This window comes from Sparus aurata, chromosome 23, assembly GCF_900880675.1.
Source record: "Sparus aurata chromosome 23, fSpaAur1.1, whole genome shotgun sequence".
In the NCBI taxonomy this organism is placed as follows: Eukaryota; Metazoa; Chordata; class Actinopteri; order Spariformes; family Sparidae; genus Sparus; species Sparus aurata.
Window position 1 is genome coordinate 20762968 of NC_044209.1, and position 21931 is coordinate 20784898.

Below are 21931 nucleotides of genomic sequence, written 5' to 3' on the forward strand. Positions count from 1 at the left end.
ATCTTCATGCTGTCAATCACACAGAGGATCAGCTGGGATGTAAACACTGTGTCAGCACTTGTGAGGAATGAATAAATTAATTAAAAAACAAAATAATTAATGTATAAATTTACTCCACGCTGATTCAGTTGACAAATGTAACCACGCAGGAGAATCAAATTGTCCACCTCTCTCTCTCTCTCTCTCTCTCTCGTTCTCTCTTTTTACAGTCTTGTGTAACTCCCCCCTCCTCCATCCCTTCACTTCCCTTCCTCCCTCTCCTCACATCTCTCCCTCTCTCACACACTCACTCACTCACTCACACTTCCCTCTCCATCCTCTCCAGCCCACCAGAAGCTGTGAATGGGAGACAGCTCCTCGTATTTCGCTCCGCTCAGTCAAAGTGGAGGCTGAGCAGAGCGCACGGACACACAGGCTGCGACCTCCTGGTGTCATGTAAAGTACTGGAAGAAGAATAGTGGATATATATTTTTTAATTTACCGGATTGAACCAGGCTTTTAAAAATACTTATATACACGTGATTTTTTTTTATTTTTTTTTAAACCCGGGGATTTTCTGTGCGCGCTAAAGTGACCATGGCGCATTTTACGCACCGCAGGTAACCAGTGTTCTGGAGGCTCAAACAAACCAAAACATGGATTAAACAGCGAGTGGTTTTTCACTTTACTTCAGGAGAGCTCAAATGGCGGCACTTCGTAGAAAATTTGGCGAGGACTACCAGGTGGTGAACACAAACCGGGCGACCACCTTTGCCGCGCCGGTGAAGAAGAAGCGCCAGCGCTTCGTGGACAAGAACGGTCGCTGCAACGTGCAGCACGGAAACCTCGGCGGGGAGACCAGTAGGTACCTCTCTGACCTCTTCACCACTCTGGTGGACCTCAAGTGGCGCTGGAACCTGCTCATCTTCATCCTCACCTACACGATCGCCTGGCTGGTGATGGCATCCATGTGGTGGATCATCGCGTACATCAGAGGAGATCTGAACCACGGCCACGACTCGTCCTACACCCCGTGCGTGGCCAATGTTTACAACTTCCCCTCCGCTTTTCTGTTCTTCATCGAGACCGAGGCCACCATAGGCTACGGCTACCGGTACATCACGGAGAAGTGTCCGGAGGGCATCATCCTCTTCTTGTTCCAGTCGCTGCTGGGCTCCATAGTGGACGCGTTTCTCATCGGCTGCATGTTCATCAAAATGTCCCAGCCGAAGAAGCGCGCGGAGACGCTCATGTTCAGTCAGGACGCGGTGATCTCTCAGAGAGACGGGAAGCTGTGCCTCATGTTCCGCGTGGGGAACCTGCGGAACAGCCACATGGTGTCCGCTCAGATCAGGTGCAAACTCATAAAGGTAAGACCAAGTTAGGATACGAAACAAATAATAATAATAATAATAATAATAATAATAATAATAATAATAATAATATAAACACTTGGAAAAACACTGAAAATCCCAAAATGTCAAACACTCGCTGGGGTAAAGTTGCATGAAAATGAACATGCATGTTTCCTGTTGCTGCATGAGAAAGATGTCCTCTCTCAGAAGTATGGAACACTTTTTCTTTTTTCTTTTGCATGCTGTGCAAATAAGCTCAGATGAGGCAAAATGCACTGACAGCTTGTATCCCCGAATAATCTTTTATTCCCTTTACTTTCCCCCCAAACTGAGCACACAAACAAAAGGAACAGTGATGCACTGCTGCTAAAATCAACCTTTTCTCTATTCAAAGATTAAATGTAAGCAGGTCCCACTACACAATATATGCCCTGTTAAACAAAACCAGCTTAAGGTAGCATTACCATAATCCTCCAGCTGCAGGATGGCGAGGCTGAGTGGCAGCCAGGTGCATCTCAAATCCTGAGGTAAGAGCGTAAAAGGGGGCCTGGTGTTGGTCTCTGTGGGGTTGGCTGCAGTGAGGATGTCCAGCATCAGTTTTCCCTCTTCAGCCGGCGACACCTGTGCTAGATAGGTGTGTATCAGTAAGTGGATGTGACAAAGAGATGGGCCCCCGAGGAAGGCTCAGTGAGTCACACTCTACCACAGATCACTGGAGTCAGTGATACAGCCGTCCGGGGAGACATAAAAAAGTATTTACTACACCTATAAAGAATCCTCTTTCTTTTCCCTGAGACATAAAATGTGCCAGAAAGCTTTAAAAATCTAAGTGAAAGATAAAAAAAAAACTCTTTCGAATCCTCCTTGCTCTGACTGTGCCACGTTCCACTAATGAAGAACTCAGTGGATTGTTATTTATTTTATTTTTTTTTAGGGGGGAATACAGCTAATGAACCTCACAGTCTGAAAACAAGCAACAATGCAGAAAATTGCCTCGTAGCGCAGCAGAGGTCCACCGGCTCCCTCCACTCTTTTAATTATCATAATAGTGCTCCATTCAGCCACATCCATGTTCAACGTGCAAAATGGCCCATAAAGAAGACAAACAGCATTAGTGAGGTGCTTGGAGCTTGTTTATGTCTGCGCTCTCCGCTGCACTGCCACATCGAGCACAGCGTCGGTCAGCTTAATGATGCATGGAGAGAGGCAGGGCGAGGAGCGAGCTATTCCCAGGAAGTGAACAGCCCCATAGGCATAGAGTACAATCACACGTGTGTGTGTGTGTGTGTGTGTGTGCTGATCTCTCTCTGATACAGTGAGTTTCAGTTTGTCAGCACAACTGGAACTGATAGAGAAAAAAAAAGTCAATGTTAAATGTGTTTTTAAAGCAGCCAGATGTAGAAGAGGACCTATCAGGACCTACCAGGATGTGCGCTTTGCATCATAAAATAAATATACATCGAATCTCTGGGAATTTTTTTACCTCGTGGAGACACTTTGCTTCACCTTTCCATCTGTACTGCAAAAAATCCAGTCGGTAAAAACTCCTGGCACCCTTTTATCATTCTTACACCCCCTCTCTCTGCGAAACACAATAAAAACAGCATCCACTGTGTGCTCTGTAGTATTTTTTTTTTTCTAGTTTTGCTCCAGGGCTCTGTGGTCTAACCTTATTCTTTCGCTTCACAGACTCTCTAACCGAGAGAGATCTTTTGCAGCAGCTCTGCCACAGAACAAAACACAATAGTTTTAAGGAAATACGTGTCATTGTGCATGGATGTTGTCCTGGCTGAACATACCTTTAGATATAAAATAATAAACCATAATGATTATATCTTTAAGCAGTCATATCTCTGGCTGAAGGCTTTCAGTGCAGTCCCCCTACAGAAATGTTGGTGGTGCTGTTGAACTGCAGCCCTCTTCGAGTCATGCCTCGTCATATAAAATACTGGCAGAGGAGAGAGCGTTTGTGAAAAAGGTTTTTGTGAATCCTTGCACATTAGGATGCATCTGCAAGACAGACTCTAATCAGATGCCACTCAAACTCTTCTACAAATACAAAAGAGAAAGGTTTCCTTGGCCACACCTGGTGGAGTGAAATTGTTTTTTGTTTTTTCATCTAAAACTTCTGTTGGTTTTTATGATTAAGACTGCAAGCTGACTGCTCTTAAAGGTCCTCTGTAGGGACTCAGCAGAGCTGAGCTCTGAAGAAGTGAGTACAGAATCTTTGAAATAAATAAAGCACGGTCGTGATTCCATGTCCTATCAAATACTGTAGGCATTTAGCAACCACAGCTTTATCTCTGTCCACACATACGGAGGCTCTTGGAGGCGATCGTGCACCTGAAGCCTGCGGGCGTGCTCAGCGTTGAGCAGGTAGTTTAAATACTGAGCTCTGACTGAGAAGTTAGTTATTTTCTCCCGCTGCCAGTAAAGGGGTTAAAGGAGCTCATTTCCCAAGTGTGTTGTGTCCATGGATTTTTTTTCCTTCCTGAACTTGTGGAAGTCAGGAAGCCATTTACGGCGCAGATCAGCAGGTACTTTTCTGTGCTTGAGTTGACGTGGAGAACACCGGCGTGATGCTGTTTCTCGAGCTGTCTCTATGTCGCTGGAGAAATTTCGTATCAAAGCTCACCAAACTCTATGCGAAGTGGAGCTGTGAGATTTGTTCTTGTGCTTCTTTGATTTCGTGAACGTGTGACTGTAGAAACCGTTCTCGACGCTCAGGTTTATCTGATAGTGCAGTGGTGTTGTCATCATACTTGAGGTTGACATCATACTTATGGTTGTTCCAGGACTGTCGTTTGAACTTAATGAAAAAGTGACAAAATCCTTGTTTTGAGCACCCAGATCCAATTTGTAGAATATTATCATACTGCTCACCTATGTTTTCACTCATTCCTTTTCAGTTTTCTGTCGCTGCTTGTTTCAGTAATGAAACTAAAACACAGTTTGGGTAAAAAAAAAAACACCCTCTCACAACATTGAACCTGTATTTAAAAGGAAAACCTCTCCCATGTGCATCAATGTTCCAGTCTTTGCCCCATGTCGCAAAGCTGTGACATTGGAAAAATGTGATTGTCACTGTCATCAGTAATTATGATGCTCCAGGAACAACACCAACACGGTGTTATCAGATTGTGCCAACTCTCTTGTCATGCTGCTGGGTGATGTTTGTGTCTCTGTTTGGCAGCATGTGGCAGCAGCAAGTTTCTCAAGGCTTTTTGTGTCTCCAGTATTTGAGTCTGTGTGTTGTTTGGGATGACTGTCAGAGAGCCAATTGTCAGCAAAGTGTCAGCTAAAATTCCCACTACACCAAACACCATGTGCTTTCACACTTATCTTTGATTAAAAGGAACCCTGACGTGTTAACCTGGTTAGAACGGTTTGTCCTGGTTCATGTGAAAGCTGTTAATCCAACTGTCAACAAACAACTGGATTAAGTCTTTGTGATAAAAAAAAAACCAGACTGTATAATCCATGAAGACGTTAAGGAAGAGGTCGAAGGTTTATTCACACCTGACTTTTAAAGTTTAGCTGATGTGCTGTTGAGTGTGTGGTGGGATGTCACCTCTCATCACGTCCTCCAATGAGATGCACCAGGACACTGTTTTCTAGTTGCAGCCTAGATGCCTGCTAGACATGATCACCTAAAGAACACCGGTATATTATATACCACATAAACTGACCAATGAGAGAGCAGCTTGCTCATGCATCGCATTTGCTGTCAACTTTTGGAGAGACAAACGCAACAATTGCATCGTTTTGTTTAGCAATCATATTTATTTAGCAAAGCGCCCCTAAATCTACAGAGCTCTGCTACAGTAGATGACAAAGCTCGTCTAAATTGGAACCACTTGTTTGCACATGCCGTGTTTGGACAGTAAGTCTGTGTGCCAGGGCTCTGCTGAACTGTCGCCGGTGATTACTGGATGACAGCAGACAGCGAAATGAAGGCAAAGACGGACCAATGGAAGCTGTCATACAGAGTCCCACCATAAGCAGCTGAGATGCAGCTTTGCAGGGCATCCATGACAGCCTTGGAGGGCATCCTGGTGGAACATCCCGGCTCAAAAAAATATGACTGTGGTGTCACTGGGGGACGAGAGAGAGAGTGGAGGAATTGATTGAAAGTGATGGAAAGAGCTGGAGAGAGACTCACAGTAAGAGAGGGCACGCGTAAAAAGAATTACCAACAGATTTTTTTCTTAATATTTTCATTGTATGAGTGGTGCCTTCTATTTCAGAGATATACAAGGGAGCGAAATCCCCTCGGCTGCATATCTCCTCAGAGCATTGCAGGATGGACTATGTAGGCTAGTCTCTAGAACTAGAATTGATTTCCATTTCTTTTCTAATAGGAATAGAGATGCAATTATACTATCAGACTGTTGAGGGCTGGAGAAAAGGCTTGAAGCCCTGCAGTCATTGATTAGTGGGCCTCAGAGCCAGAAAACATTAAGACTCCGGCCGCTCAAGGACCCCACTCTCTTTTGTTGTCTATACTTAATTATTCAGAGTCTACACAGATGTATAGGGTGTTTTTTAGAAGGAATGTTCATCCTCCACAAAGCACAAACACACAGAGGCAAAAATTGTTTGACCTGGGTTTTCTCTCTCAGAGGCGTTCAAGAGACAGAATGTGTGCGCTGGACTGTGCATTATTTGTGCTGTGCCATAAATTTACAAGCATTAAAAATATAGCAACATTACTCTTGAATAAACACTACATCCTCGGGCTCCTGACAAAACCAACGTACGAGTCTTGTAGCAGTATTTTTTCCACGCCCAAGTAGAAATGCGAGGCAGCACAGTCACAGCCGAACACATTTTTTGGCCAAGAACATTGTCACAGCGCTTCTGCCAGAAACCGCCAATGTCACTGAGTGTCACCCTGAGGATTAAAACACTGTGTGAGGACTGAAATGAAACCAGAGCATCTATAACTGCAAAAAACTCTTAATCCTGCTTTGACTGACATGACAACTGCACCAACCTGTAAGCAGCCAAGTTACGAGGATGAAATGTTGACGTTTCTACCAAACGTGTCATATGATGTTCACATTACATGTTTAGGACATCACTTTCATACGGGGATGTGGAGCAGAAGGTAGTACAGATTAGCTGCAAGGCTCGCACCCACAGTTTGAGCCCATGTTTCAGCGTTTGTAGGTGTGAAACTATCGGATATTTTTAAGGACACCGCGGGCCAATTTCCAGCCGTGTTTATAGTGACCAAGACAGATATTTTAAGCTAAAAGCCCCCGCCAAGTGTGTTTTTGTGCCACTCCTACGGTGGCCCGGTGAAAATCACGAGAGCAAGAGAAAAGAGCACACAATGGTTGATAACAAAACACAACAGCAAATAGGAAAACAATCTAATCAAATCAAAATAAAGGAAAACACAACAACAAATCAGGAGTTACAACTTTTATCAGAAAAGGCAGGCAGGTTTTATCAACAAGGATTGTTTGCTGATTGGCCATTATTCAGATGTAATAGTGGATCCCAGTGCTGTTATCTATGCTCTACTCGAACCTCTGGTAAAGGCTGTTTTTCTTATGGTTAATTTGCACTTCAGGGGCATCGTATAAATTGAACAGACCATAAGCACAGCACTGTCCTGAGATAAAATTAAAAATTGAATCTAAAGAAATATAAAGTTGCAACAGCAAGAAATGTAAAGCTTCAACATATCTGTGGTTTACAGAAATGTACATGGTACGCCTTTTATATAGCAAGGTGGGAAGTGACATTGTAAAGGTTGGAGTGGTGGATGAGTTTGTAGTCTCTCTGACTTGAAAGCCAGAGGCTTGAGTTTTCATCCAATTACTGAGGAAATAACATTGGCACTGAATGTTGTCCCCGAAAAGGGACGATTCAGATGAATGTGAACTAAAACTTTTGATGCCGCAATTTGGTGTCTTCTTTGTCAGCGAGTTATAACTTTGGTGAGTTGGAAATGTGAAACAGTAATTGGTTGGTGGGAATTTTGATGGGCTATGATGCAGATGTTTTTTCAGGAGAGGAGAGGAATGGATTCAGCAGAAGACTCAATGATGTGTGTAAACAGCTGTCCCATCACTGCACACTTGAACCTGAGAAAACAGCTAGAAGACATTTTTCATGGGTTTTTCCGCAGCTTTCTTGCTCTGGTATCATGTAATAGTTTCTTTTTTGTTTTTTTATTATGAATTTCTTTTGCCTTGGAGCAAAGTTTTTGTGGTCTCTCATGTCAGAAAAGCCAATAACACGGCACAGGTGTTACCATTAAGCTGTATTTCTGTTTATTACATCATAAAACAGTGGCTCGTAGCTGCGCAGGAATTGCTGCTCACTTGGGTAGCCGTGTGAGCTGCAATCAAATCACTTGTTCAGTTGTCTGACCACAGAAGCAAACGTTGTCAAATGATAACTAAATTGTAGGTTTGCTATATTAAAACTCTGCGTGGGTGTTTGTGGAGAAAAAGAGAGGACACAAGCAGCTGTAACATAGTAACCAGAAATGTGGTGGAGTAATACTACTGTATCAAAATCAAAAAGACAATGGAATATTTCAGTAAATGTAGTTGGTTACTCTCCAGTACTGTTTCTGACACATGTTTACATACAGTCCATTAGAAAAAGAGAAAACTGTGCAGTCGACCTCTTGTTGGATTGTCCAATCCATACGACTCTTGATTTGATTTAATTTCTCTCACTCAGTCTTTGCTGGACTGGATGAAATGTTTAACTGGCACAACTTTTCTGTACTAAGTAGGCAGACAGTATCTGGCAATGTGAAAGCCTGCGTGCATCAGCTGGCTTGTCAGTTGACCTGATTGCCTACAAGCTCTCCGAGCCCCCCTCTCAGGCAACTGATTGATGAGGACCTAGCGGAGCATGGAGTGGAGTTGAGTAGGAAGATCAGGCCACTCTAGGGCTAATCAATTTTATTTATCACCTGTCTTCATCCATAAGCATCATTCATAAGACTGAAATGCTCCTTTTGTGCGCATGAAACAAATCCATGTTGCCTTTCTAATGATAATGAGCAGCTGACAGGTTGACTGGGTTGGGGATCACTCAATTTTGTGGGTAGAATTTCGAATAGAAACAGTGTTTTTGCTGCACGATCTCCCCAAAGGCATCGAAGAAAATTAGTTAAAAAGTCCCTATCCTGATACGTCAGAGCTCTGGGAGAGAAATCAGTTTATTTTGCTGGGTGCCACATGTACAGACAAGATAAAACAGTAGACATGCTCAGCTATCTCAGAATCTTTGTGCATGAGGAGGCGTAGGAGAGTGCCAACGGGGCCTGTGTATGGAGCTTTGCCTGTCAATGTTTGCATATAGTCATCCATCTTTTTAATCCTAAGTGACAAAGACAGAAAGTGAAAAGTAAAATTTCCCCATATCTGGTATTATTTAACCAACACGGAGGAACGATGCCAAACAGCCTGTGAGCACCTGACAAGTCAACAATGCCCCCCCAACATGAAAGCCGTTCATCCAGCATAAATCTAGAAGAACATCTCATTGATATTCACTAGAGATAGAAATAGACCGCAATGTTTTCTGGCAATGCAAAGCTTGTTTAGTCACACTTCATTCAGTTTGCGTCTCGGAGGGATTAACTGTACGGCAATGTCACTGGGAGGTCAGCCTGAAGCTGGCTGCTAGATGCAGTACAGGAGTGGTCTGCATGGGTGGATGAAAGAGAAGGCAGAATAAGGGATGTAGTAAACTCACACAAACACAAGCTATTTATGAATGAAAATGATCTTCTCTACATTTGAACCTGACACAAATCCCTGTCTTTTTTCTGCTTGATTCCACAACAATATTTGATGAAATAGTAAGCAACAAGTTTAAAAAACCCTGTAAATATGATGTCATAAGTGTGCCGTGTGCTAGAAAAATAACTGTAAGACATCGGAGCGTAAGTATTCAGAAATTACTTCAAAGCACTTCTTACAGTTGCCTTTAATCTCATTGTGCTTTTAGTGTTATTAATGGTCTAATTAAATTTTTGATCAGCCAATCATGTTACAGCAGGCCTGTAAAGTAGAGCTGTCCCAAAAGATTATTTTTCAAACGATTAATCTAGCGATTATTTTTTCGATTAGTCGACTAATCTAACGATTAATTTAATATCACATGACCAAACAAAAGTAACGTAGTAACTGAAACTGTCGTAACTTATATGAGGAAAAAAATACCGCAGTTGTAGGCGGAGCAGCGTCTGTCCTCCCGCCTGTCCTACCAACTCTTTGTCACATTTCTGCCCAAAAACAGCGTCTGTCACCGGCAAAAACCTTTTACTCACTCAAGTGGTTGTGTTGATAGAAATCACCGCGATGGTCAGCCCTCCTGACCGAGACTTCAGTGAACTTTCCCCCAGAAAACAGCCTCCGTCCCTGCAAGTGACAGAGTCACGCAGCGACCTGTTTACTGATGGCGATTATGTAATGATGTAATTTAGCGTGAAAAACTTAACTCTTCACCTTCAAGGATGCTTAGGGGGCCGGGTTCTCAATCACTACACATTATAAACGGTCCGCGGGTTTAGATTGACAGGGGGGACACCTGGGAAACACCCCTACTTCATCATCATGATGTGTACCGTCACGTCTCTTTAGGAGCGGCAGTGCAGCTTTCTGTGTGAATTACATGGCGGTTCATCTTTATTCCAGCGGTGCCTCGCACTGTGTGAATGACCAACGGCGGAGAATTGATGAACCACCGCTGCAACGTTAATTCAGCGTCTCTGTGTGAGAGGGGCTATTCTCAGCCTCTGCAGGTACTACCACTTCCTGTTTGGGACGACGCGTCGACGCAAATTATTCATGTCGACGAATTTATGTCATCGATTACGTCGACATACTGTAAAGCTTTATATTTCTTTTCATGCTGAAATCCGGAGGGTCTTCTTTGAATCAAATAAAACCTAACACAAGAACAAAAGTGTAAGAAACAGATTGAACTGTATGTGAACTCTAACATGTTCTGCAAATGTTAGTATGCCCAGTTAACAAGCTTACCACCTCTAGTACTGATCTAAGGTCAATGATTAACATGTAGTCGCATCAAAGGAGAGCTAACTAGCTCTATATTGCAATTGAAGAATAATGCTGTTTCTTTATTTCCATATCTTCTGCACTGATCATCAACTGATTCATGAGTCATGTAGGCCTAGTGCTGCGTTTAGCCTCAAACCTAGACTAGCGAGCTAACCAGACCTTTATTGCCATTCAAGAATAACGCTGATTCTTTTTTTCCATGTCTTTTGCGTGGATCGTTAGCTGAAGAGGACGAGCTGCCTGGGATCTGTAACTTTATGTTTAGCACGCCATGTAGGCTCACCCTCAAGTGTAGATTAACAACCTGTTTAAAAAGTTCTCACAACAAAAAAGTTTTTAGGCAGGCGTACCTAGGTCACCATCTCTGCTACAGTCTAGAGCAGGGGTCCTCAATAGGCGGCCCCCGGGCCGCATCCGGCCCACCAGCCTCCTATTTGTGGCCCCCGAACTGTTATTCCCTCACTATGTGTTTTGGTTGGGTCAGCACGTGTACACCGGGACTTGTCTCCATGCCAACGATATACAAAACAGCTGGGTCACTCACTGCTGCGAGCGCAATTTTTAACTTTCACTTTCGTTTTCGGAGCAGTGTGCGTATTCACATTTTGCCGGTGGTAAGAGACTGAAAATGGCGTGTTCAAAGTAAAATGCTATAACAAAGTGGACAGTGAAAATCGGCGACTCAGGGAAATAAGAACTTAATATCTGCATTCACTCTTCTTCCAACCGGGTCAAACCCCACGTACCTGACAGTGCGAAGGCAAAGGTAACATACACTTCGCTTCACGTTGTTTAACAAAATCTAGCTAGTTTCACCATATATTTGCAAATGCTTAAAAAGTGTAACAGACGGGGAGTTTCTCCCAGCAAACACCCTTTCACTCACGGTGTCAAAATGTTTATCATCCTTGTTAAAACTCAACACCATTTAATCAAAGAACAAATGACGTGAATTAACCCGCAACCATCTTACATATCATCTTATTCACAAACACATTCACAAACCATAATTACACCAACACCAACAGAATACCCAAGAGTCATTGCGCCACAGTCCACAAGGGGCGTTACAATATGTCAGTGGAAGCTGTGATGAAGATTTCCAATTTGAAACGGCATCATAAGACAAAGCATGGGAATTCTGAAGAGACATTTCTTCAAAATTCAGAGATAAGCACAACACAAATAAATGCACTGAAATCGTCATATCAAGCTGCAAGCAGGATTCTTGTCACATCTATGTCCTAATGAAATAAAATAATGCATGACTGAAGTGATGGACACAATGTTTGAAGGCAAACAAAAAGAGGAAATATTCAACTATGTATTTTAATTTATGTTTAAATGGAAATTACATTTTACTTTAGTTCGTATTTTCTTTTTTAGAATGAAAAGGACATTTTGTTTTAAATATTACAGTATTATTGCATGTGGCCTGACCGACCTCAATACATGGACCTTTGAGTCATTGAAAAAAATCTTTGTGGCCCTTGAAGATTTGTATTTGAGTACCCCTGGTCTAGAGGCTTGTTTTTGTCTGCTTCTGTCAGAAATAAACAACAAAAATAGCAAATCATCCACCGACAATATTGCAAACATTATGCACATTATGTCCAGTCTATGGCTCCATATGAGGCTGCAAAGGCGGAGCAACAGTAAATGTGATTTAACTCAACGTCCGATATTGTGTGCTGATGTTAAAAATGGTCCACTTTTCTTACTGGCTCATTTAGAAAGTCTGAAAGAGGAAACTGCCTTTGTGGGAGTAATGTGTTGATTATTTTGGGATTTAGAAAGTGAACAAAAGATCTGGAAATGGCAGAAAGGGTTGTAGAGAAGGGGGTGGGACTGTGTGTGGATTTGTGTGGGTTATCATTATGAATCTGTGTGTGGTTGAGGATGGTGTACGTGTACGTGTGTGTATGCGTGCATGTGCACGTGTGTGTGTGTGTGCATGTGTGTGTGGGTGAGTGGCTTGTGGCTGACACATCCCAATTATTTGTTGGAGGTGTAACAATGTGGCAAAAGAGAAAAGCGTGTAAAAATTAGCTTTTGCTATTACATCTTTTGTGAAGACAAAATCAACGTGACACAGATTTTTGTTGTTGAGTTGACTTGTAAAGAATGTTTTCTGATACTGTGGATTAAAAAACACAACATGAACTTAGCTTATTCTGAAGCACACCAGTCTGTTCTTTGCAGGGCTGGCCACATTTTCAAGTTTTTAATATTGAAATATTTCACATGATTCATTTATTTCAAAAGCTTCAAGCCTCATATGTGAGTGCAGGATGTTAGAAAATGGCACGAACTTTACAGGGAAAAGGGTAAAAACAGACTGTTAAGCGAGGGAAGCAAACAGGAAGAGAAAAGGTGAACAGACTGATTAGACACAGTAAGACAGGAGCGGAGAAAATACATCCACCATGTTGCTGCTCTGCTCCAGCATCATCTGAGCCATTAAATACTTCAGCACCAGTTGACAGTCTGTGGGCAAGTCCTGTCCACACGTCTCATGCGTCCACCTGCGAGTTCTACATGAAATCAATGTGAAGTGCTGAGCCTGTGGTCACTGCAGACAGGGAGGCAGACGATATTTGAGAGAGAGCAGATAGCTGGGGAGAGAAAAACATCTTGCATCACATGTCCAGAGTTTTGACATAGTATATTTATTTAGAAAATCCGCACATCACACCATTAAATTGAAGCCATGTACGATTTAAAATAAAATGCTACAATAGCTGCTGGTGAAGTCAGACACACTAACCTGCAACAAAAAAACCCCAAAACCAAACGTACAGGTTTCAAGATTGAACTCTGTAACGATCCTTGATCTTGAATTTTGAAGCCAGTCTTGCCTTTTAACATTGTTTTACAGTGACTATCTTCCAGAACTGTACTGAAGATTTGTGTCGTCTTAGTAAGACAATCAGTGCCACATCAGGAATCTTCCTTCCTCTGCTTTGTGATAAAACCCATCTAATCCTCTTCTTCGTTTTTCTTTCCTCGTCTTCTCTTTCTGTGTTTCAGTCTCGTCAGACACCCGAGGGCGAGTTCCTGCCCCTGGACCAGTGTGAACTGGATGTCGGCTTTGGAACAGGTGCAGACCAGCTCTTCCTAGTGTCCCCTCTCACTATTTGCCACGAAATCAATCCCAAGAGCCCCTTTTTCGACCTGTCCCAGCGCTCTCTCATGAACGAACAGTTTGAGATTGTTGTCATCCTCGAGGGCATCGTGGAGACCACAGGTGAGGGATTGCTCCTGATTTAAACTTCCCTTCCCATCACTTTCGTTCTTTACTCTGCTCACTCTTAATCTAAATGTAAATTTATATTAATATCAACCCACATTACAGTTCTATCTAATAGATACTCATAATCTAGAGTGTGGAATCTCATTTCACTGCCTTCTCATTTTGCATATTTGAAGAACACCGAAGCTGAAAAAAACACAGAGAATGAGAACAACACATGAGGGTAACGTCCTGATTGAATTATGAGGGATATTTTATTACTTCAGAATTGGTTTATGCCCACCCTATGCATAATAAAAGCCTGTGGTCATAGATGCGTGTGTCACATTGATGAATGAGCTGGGGGTTCAGTAGAAGTTCCACTCCATTTTTCAGATGACAGCTGAGAGCAGAGGTAATTCTGAGCCTGCGAGACATTGCTTTACAGCCACTACTATAAACTACAGGCAGCCTCTGTTGCATATTTAACAGAATGATTCTTCCCTAAAGTCCAATACAAATAAATCCATCTTGCTCTTTTCTTTTTAGCTCTGCATCCATCCATCCTCCATCACCCTCACTTTGCCACATCTATGGGAGAAACCACAGAGCTGAATAGGCTTAGAGCAGAAGAAGGGAGGGATCAGCGGGGAGGCGCAGAGGCATGCAGGCAACACGATCTGTGCCCTGATGATAATACCATTAAATCAGGGTGCAGCCACATGTTTTAGTGTCGTAGTGCTGTGGCACTCAGAGCTGAGGAGTAGAGAAGGGGAGGCCTGGCAGAGTCACCTTCAGTGGGCCCCGATATCCCGTCATCGTCACACTCACGCACATCCCATTAACCCGAGCACATTAAGAGTTATCCTCTGACATCCAGCCGCTGCTGACACAGCTGTTCAGCTAGCTGACTGTCTCCAACTCATTCCATGTGTCCACGAGCCTGACAAATTACATTTCCATTTTAGTTCATGAGGCAGAATTGATTCGGCTTTTACATGCCAGAAGAAAATGAATGTGTTTTTCCACAAAACTGTTTTTCTGAAACACATATGAGCCTGAACAGGTGCGAGAAATAGAGCTGGACTGAATGTCATCGTTTTATCTTACAATCAAAGTTTCTATTGAGGTTTTCTGAGGAAGATTTGAATGTCTGTCATCATACTTTATAGCTTCATTGCCCTGAAAGAAATTCTTGAATAAAATGGTGGATTTGAATGGGGAATAGCTGGAATAGCTTTTTTGTTATTGTGGTTATATAAATGTACTGTTAGATTGCTGCTAGACTGCCCTCTTAATACAGGTGCAAGCCTGTTTTTGTCTGCAGCAGGCCAAAGAGCAAAGATAAAAAACGTTACTTTAGTATTCAGCTTAAGTGAATGTGTAGATGGATAGATAGAGGATGTAGTCTCTACAGAAAATACAACCTTCAAAGTTATGGGGTTTAATCTTGTATGTCCATTGACTCAAGAGTGTGATTAACCATTGTCAAGTTAAGTTAAGTTGTTGTGAAAAAAAGAAAACCAGTCAATACAATGAACTGTCCCAAAAAACCCATTCTTATGATGATTAGGACTTCCCACATGATCAGAACTGATAATGAGTCTGCTCCGATCCACCCGGGCATGAGATATGCCAACCTGGACCCAATTAAACTGAATATCCATTTGAATTTGGTTTCTAAGACACAAGGGGGCTTTGCAGACTTCTAAAAACAGCAGAACAGACTCTATGAACAGAGGATACTACAGTACAAACATGTAAAGCATTGAGTAAAGATTTGATGTAAGTCCCTCTACGATTTGTTTGCTCAGACATATCAACTCTATAGGTTATATCTTACGCAGATGACAACCCTCTGCATATGTGTGTTCAGATTCTTACTACAACCCCATTTCATACTGGATAAAAGAAAAGACTCCCACCCACTAATATCTGGCTTCTGTCTTTAGTGGGAAAGGATAGAATCAGCACTCATGTAGTCATGCAAGTTTGTCGGCTTCAGCTTTGATTGGCAGTGATGTAAACGCAACACCCTGTTGGATAGTTTTTTCCAGTCGGCTTTGAGTTTGAAAGAGAGACTGAAGTAAAAGATATTTTACAAAGCTACTTTCTACTGTGTCCTGAAAAGAAAGTCTAACGTTGTTATAAAAATGATATGCCAGTGGTCAGATTCATATGGAGTCACATAAAAAGCAAAGCATGGCGCCAGTGAAGGCTACTGCCAGGCATTTTACATAAAGTCTTCTTCAGGGACACCCTGCACGCTGTCCGGGAGAGTGTTTGCATAGTTGTGCTGAGGGCTTTTATTTGTATGCAAGACGCAATAAACATTAGCCAGCTGGTTGAATACCCATATGATGCCTGAATGAGGAAACTAAACTGGCATGCCTGTCAGCCTCTAAACCTGTAGTTTCCAATGCACCAGTATTACTGCTGTCTTATGTATCTACAGTCAGCAGAAATACAGTCATTCTCCTGGTGAGACAAGAGAATACATTTGGAAAATTATCCCAGACTTAACCCTCATGATTAAAGCCAAGTCTCCAATTAAGAATAAAATTGACCTTTGTGTAGATGTTGGACTGTTGAAGGTTTCTGTGGATGGAGATGAGTAGTGAGCCTGGAATAGCATCAGGCTGTGACATAACACTGCACATATCATCCCTCAGAGGGACAGGATCAGACTCCTACTCTACAGCTTACTGTAGTGTTTAACGGAAAAGCTCAAGTTGAAGCTGAGCCAGTGGATCAGAGAAAAAATATGGTCCAAGTGCCGATCGATCGCCAAGGACCTCTGACAAGCTTTCAAATGTCAAGGAAATTATTTTACAAGAGCAGAGGTCAAATGAAAAACATGTGTTTGTGATGCTTACAAGCATCCTGTATAGAACAAAATGCCAGGAACCTACATTGCTTTTTTTTCTCCCATTTTAAATTGTGTTTGTTTCCGTGAAATTCAAAACTTTCCTCAAATGGTGCATTTTATTAGGTCGCCATTGCTACTTCCGGGATAGGGATATCGGCAAAAGAGACTAAATTCAATGTGAATAAAACTTTTAACGAACCTCATCTATAAACATTGGTGCCTGTCTGACTTTAGATAGATTTTCATCAGCAATGGTGGGCATGTTATGGTGAATTCTCCACCAGCAATATGAGTTTGACTGTAGGATCATTCGTGTTTACACACCAGAAACAGTCAGATTACTTAGCAACATTAGCTGTGAGCCAATGTTGGCAGCGATGGTACACGAGGAGTGTGTGTGTGTTTGTGTGTTTAACTTCAAGTCAAATCTCACTATTAAGCACTCACCAGAGTCTGCTGTTCCCACTCCTCTTTTTCCTTCATCTCTCTGTAATGACTTCATGAAATAAATTACATTTCCCATCCAGCTCCAGTCAGCTGTCAACATTACCATAATGTGAAATAAACACAGGGCTGCTCCAGGCCAAATTGGGGCCCTAAGCAGATTTTTATTTTGAGGCCCCCCCCCCATTACAAAATGACCGTATCACGAAATGCCATTTAGGTTTACAACCTTTATTAGTAGGAACAAATTAAATGAACAGCCTCCTTCAACAATGGAAGAAGGCTTTTTTCAGATGACATGGTGCTTGATGGCCCTGGTGACATACTCCAGGGTTTCCTCTACATGTAATTGACTGTGGCGCACCGCCACGGCAAAATAAAAGCCGCCACACCTTAAAAATTCTGGCATAAATAAATCTAGTGTTAGAGAAAGGAAATATTTTACCGTCGTCTTCTACCGCAGTATTTGACGTTAACTAGCATGTTGGATATTTAGCTTGATAATTAGCTAGAGGATTAAAATGGTCACTTAGAGCAGAGTCCTGCACGGGTCTTATTTTGCAAACCCGCCCGAACCCGCCATACTTATAACCGCATCCGACCCGTTTTCCGACAGTAGCACAAATTACATTCGTACCTGAGCCAACCCGGTATAAATTGATACCGACGTCCGAAGGAAAATTGGACGGACGCAATTTTTAAAAGTGAAAGTAAGCCAGCGTGGGGAATGGGAGTTCTGGGAGTGCGCAAGCACGCATTAATTAGCTCATATGAAATATAAATGCTTATCATTTGTGTCGCTAATAATGACTGATGATAAGTGACGCCTTGAAAATGGCAATCGTAAAACCCGACCCGCCTCTTCAGGCGTCCGACCTGATCCGCATCTGTGTCCGACACAGTACATTATTTTTCACCCGTGCAGGACTCTGACTTGGATAACTCCTCTCTTGAAACAAATAATAAAAATATTTCTTAACAACATGAATCTTCATTCCAAGCCCATGCAGGGGAGTTCATGATGGCTGTGTGAGAGCATTCCCTAAATTCCCTAAATAGACTATGACATAAGTAAAAATATTACATTATGATGACCCAAACTGTACACATATATGTATGTATATATATATATCTATATATATCTCTATATATATATATATATATATATATATATATATATATACACTACTCACAATAAGTTAGGGATATTGTTATTTACATGAGTGCTTTGACTATTTGGTCTGAATTTTAATGAAATAAGTAAAAGTTCCCTTTGATATTACTAATAATGAATGAGAAGAAACACCATTTTGTTTGGTTTAATATTTATTACCCCAAAAATTTAGACAATAACAAGGATAGCCCCAAATAACAAAAATTGACAATGTCAGTAGCGGGTGTTTCCACCATTTGCCGCAATGACAGCTTGACAGCGACGTCTCATGCTCCTCACTAGCCTCATGATGTTGTTCTGAGGCAATGCGTTCCACTCCTCCACAAGTGCTACACGCAATTCTGCCAGGTCACGTGGGGGTGGGGTACGATCATCCAGTCTCTGCTTCAGCTGGTCCCAGACGTGCTCTATGGGGTTCAGGTCAGGGGACATTGCTGGCCATACCATATGTGGCACTCCGACTTCCTGAAGTCGAGCTGTGACAATTCTGGCACGATGTGGTGGAGCATTATCATCCATGAACAGAAAGTTGGGGGTGTGCTGGCGGAATTAGGGGATGATGATGGGTTCTATGATGTCTCTGAGGTAAGAACGTGCAGTGACTGAGCCATCTACAATAACCAAATCTGTTTCGCGCTGACTGGTGATGCCTGCCCAGACTGTTGCACCTCCTCCACCAAAGGGAACCCTGGGGACCATGTTGACCTCGGCGTATTGCTCACCTCGCCTTCTCCAGCAACGCTGACGACCATCATTTCTGTGCAAGGTGACCCGACACTCACCAGTGAACAGGACCGTAGACCACTGCTGCATTGTCCAGGTCACATGGTCTTGTGCCCACTGCAAACGTTCACGGCGGTGTCTTGGTGTCAGTGGAGTCACCTGCAACGGTCGTCTGGCATTCAAGCCAAAGCGGTGGAGTTGGTTTCAAATGGTTTGTCTGGAAACCCTAGTACCCCTCACATCTCGTAACTGGGCCTGCAAGCTGTTTGGCAGTTGCATAACGTCGTCTGAGTGCATAGGTCCTTAGGTACTGGTCATCGTTGCGGTCTGTCACTCGTGGGGCTCCACTCCTGGGTCTGTCACGAACTCTGCCAGTAGTTCTGTGTCTTGATGCAAGTCTGCTGATGACACTTTGAGACACACCAAGTTCACCAGCAACATCTGACTGCCTGCCACCGACCCGAAGGCGCGCTATTGCCAGGTGGCGCTGCTAGTCCGTTAAGTGACGTCGTGTGTTCATGGCTGTTTGAATGATGAACTTGGAATGACTTACTGACAATACCAGCTTTTTATACCCACAGAATGTTGAAATTGATGCCACATTGAAAACGGTTGTCTTTTAGTTTTTTGGTATTGGCCCCAATATGTAAGGCACACTGTACACAGTGAGACCATTACATGGAAAACACAAAATGAGGTGTGTCTATCACCCCAATACAATTGCCTCCCTATCCCAAAACTCTCTGAAGTGAAACAAACACCGTATGTATGAAATCCACTGAGTCTCTCACAATATCCCTAACTTATTGTGAGTAGTGTATATATATATATATATATATATATATATATATATATATATCTCCCCACCTGCATCCAACTGCCTGTCGGTGCATCTTGCCAGCTGAGCCGTAGCTACTTGCCACAAAACACTCTGCAAATGTTATTTGTTCTGGTTTGATAGAGGGTCCCCTAGTGGTGGAAATTACATATTGTACATTGTACAATATTGTGCATTGTACATTCTAGAATAGGAGTTAATTGATGTTTTATAAATTGCTCTGAAAAACTGTTTCCAAGGTAACTTCCCAAAAGGCACAGACAGCCGGAGGGAAAGCAGCATGCCTCTGCTCTGCAGAGGGACCAGCACCACTACAAAATCGTTGCCTCTAAGTACAGCATTCTCTAATTATGGACAAATATGCATGCTGTAATTAACAACTGCCAAAGGAGCTTGACATTAGTTTGTCGATCGAGATTCATGCCCATACAATGCACAATCAACACTACAAGTTACACTAAAAAATGTAAAGACAGGACCCATGGCTCTTGCCATTGATGTATCGATGCAGGGTTGGTGATAGGTGAATGTTAATTATGTTGATCCATAAAAAAGCAGGCAATTATCACAGCCAACACAAGCTACACTGATAACAAGCATCGTTCACCTTTCACCTGTATTAACAGCACAAATTGCTTATCACTGCACGGAAGCAAACAGCAGGAAGGAATATAAAAAATAACAGTTTATAAGCGGTATAAAAAGATGTTCTCATATCATTATTCCATTTCAGGACATTAAAGGTGACATGGTTAGAATATGGAGAGACATAAATAATAATAATAGTTGGTTGTAATCGCTGTTTAGCTGCTTTCATGAACCATTTGGGAAGGGATAAGAATCCTTCCCCGTGGATTTACAGTTTAAAGAGTATTTAAATCTCCGGTATGTGACTTAATGGGAGAGGATGCATGAAGCAGTGACTCCATGAGCAATAAGAAAGAGCAGAGCGGAAAAGAGATAATGGGGGAGAATAGCGCCCTTTCACATTCCTCTTATCAGCCGTAATTGTTTTGCTGGAGCTACACCACATCTATTTATGTTTTATTACTCTGTTCTCTTAGGTATGACATGCCAGGCACGGACATCGTATACAGAGGATGAGGTTTTATGGGGCCATCGCTTCCTGCCGGTGATGTCCCTAGAGGAGGGCTTCTTCAGGGTGGACTACTCTCAGTTCCACAGCACCTTCGAAGTACCGACACCACCATACAGCGTCAAGGAGCATGAGGAGAAGAACTCCCTGCCCTCCCCTCTGTCCACACCCACCCCCACACTGACTGAGAGCCACAGCGCCCGGCGCAACCGGGTGTTTTCCGTGGATTGCATCAACACATCAGAGGAAAGGGGCCGTCAAGGGGGGACTGGGGGTCGACTGCCAAGCAAGCTGCAGAGAATGAGTTCATCTGGGAAGGAGGACCTGCAGAGGAAGGTGCTTCTGCTCAGCTCGCATCACTCAGAGAAGGCTTGCAGCACAGGAGACCTGCCCCTGAAGCTCCAACGCCTCAGCTCCTCGCCGGGACCAGAGGCGGAGAATCGGCTGCAACTCAAGTCCCTCAAGGTGGGCTTCGAACCCATGACTCAGTCTACTGGAGACCTGTACCAGCACAGCCTAGCGCCTACGCTGTCCCCTGCTCCGGTCCCCATGCACAGCCCGCTGCTCTCAGCTGGGCGGCCCGAGGACAACCTGCCTGCGAAGCTGCGGAAGATGAACGCTGACCGCTAAAATTTTCCACTGACCTCCAACCACAGACAGACAGGAGGAGACGTGCATGGAAACAGATTCAGAGATGTCCTCTGGAAAAAAACTGATGGTTTACTGACAATTTATTTATTTTTCTTGAGACACAACCTTTTACTGGAACTACGGTGATTTTTTTGTGTTTCATAGCGGAGGCATTCATGCAGGCTTTGTTACACACAAACAACAAGAAAACACAAAAACATCATGCTTAACGCAAAATTGATCATCCTGCGAGAGTTGTGCACGTATACACTAAATCCATTGTTTATTGTATGCACCACTACACTTAATAGTCAATCTTAGTTTTATTGAAATATAAATTATATTATGATTATAATAAATGCTGTTTGATCTTTCTCCTCCTTGTGTTTTTATTGTCGTCACACCAATAAGAAGCCGATGGACTGAACGATAGTGCAACAGGTTTGCCAGATCTCAATAAGTAATCAACAGTGCAATGCAGTACAGTTTTAAAAGGGTGTTGTTAAGGCCTCAATTTTGTCCCCTTGGT

At 42.8% G+C, this 21931-nt stretch overlaps 1 protein-coding gene and 1 long non-coding RNA gene across 4 annotated transcripts in view; one reads left to right on the forward strand and one right to left on the reverse strand.

Annotated features, from left to right (window-relative positions):
* The first annotated feature begins 239 nt into the window (after nucleotides 1-239).
* On the forward strand, nucleotides 240-21779 carry LOC115575463 (G protein-activated inward rectifier potassium channel 1-like). Its single transcript, XM_030407582.1, has 3 exons — nucleotides 240-1349; nucleotides 13427-13643; nucleotides 20741-21779. Exons 1-3 carry the CDS (start codon nucleotides 684-686, stop codon nucleotides 21400-21402), a joined length of 1545 nt encoding a protein of 514 aa, XP_030263442.1. The 5' UTR covers nucleotides 240-683; the 3' UTR covers nucleotides 21403-21779.
* Nucleotides 5098-21931, reverse strand: part of LOC115575482 (uncharacterized) — a 108432-nt gene continuing 91598 nt past the window's right edge. For 2 of the 3 annotated variants that reach the window (XR_003982673.1, XR_003982670.1), the window contains one exon: nucleotides 12606-13011. This is a non-coding gene — a long non-coding RNA (uncharacterized LOC115575482). Of the gene's footprint in view, nucleotides 5430-12605; nucleotides 13012-21931 lie in introns of those variants that run through there. The other variant, XR_003982669.1, reaches the window with a different exon arrangement.

Coding starts and splice junctions, on each gene's coding strand:
- LOC115575463 (XM_030407582.1), top strand. CDS start 684: ATGGCGGCACTTCGTAGAAAATTTGGCGAGGACTACCAGGTGGTGAAC. Junction 1,350..13,426: donor TCAGGTGCAAACTCATAAAG/GTAAGACCAAGT, acceptor TCTGTGTTTCAG/TCTCGTCAGACACCCGAGGG. Junction 13,644..20,740: donor GGGCATCGTGGAGACCACAG/GTGAGGGATTGC, acceptor CTGTTCTCTTAG/GTATGACATGCCAGGCACGG.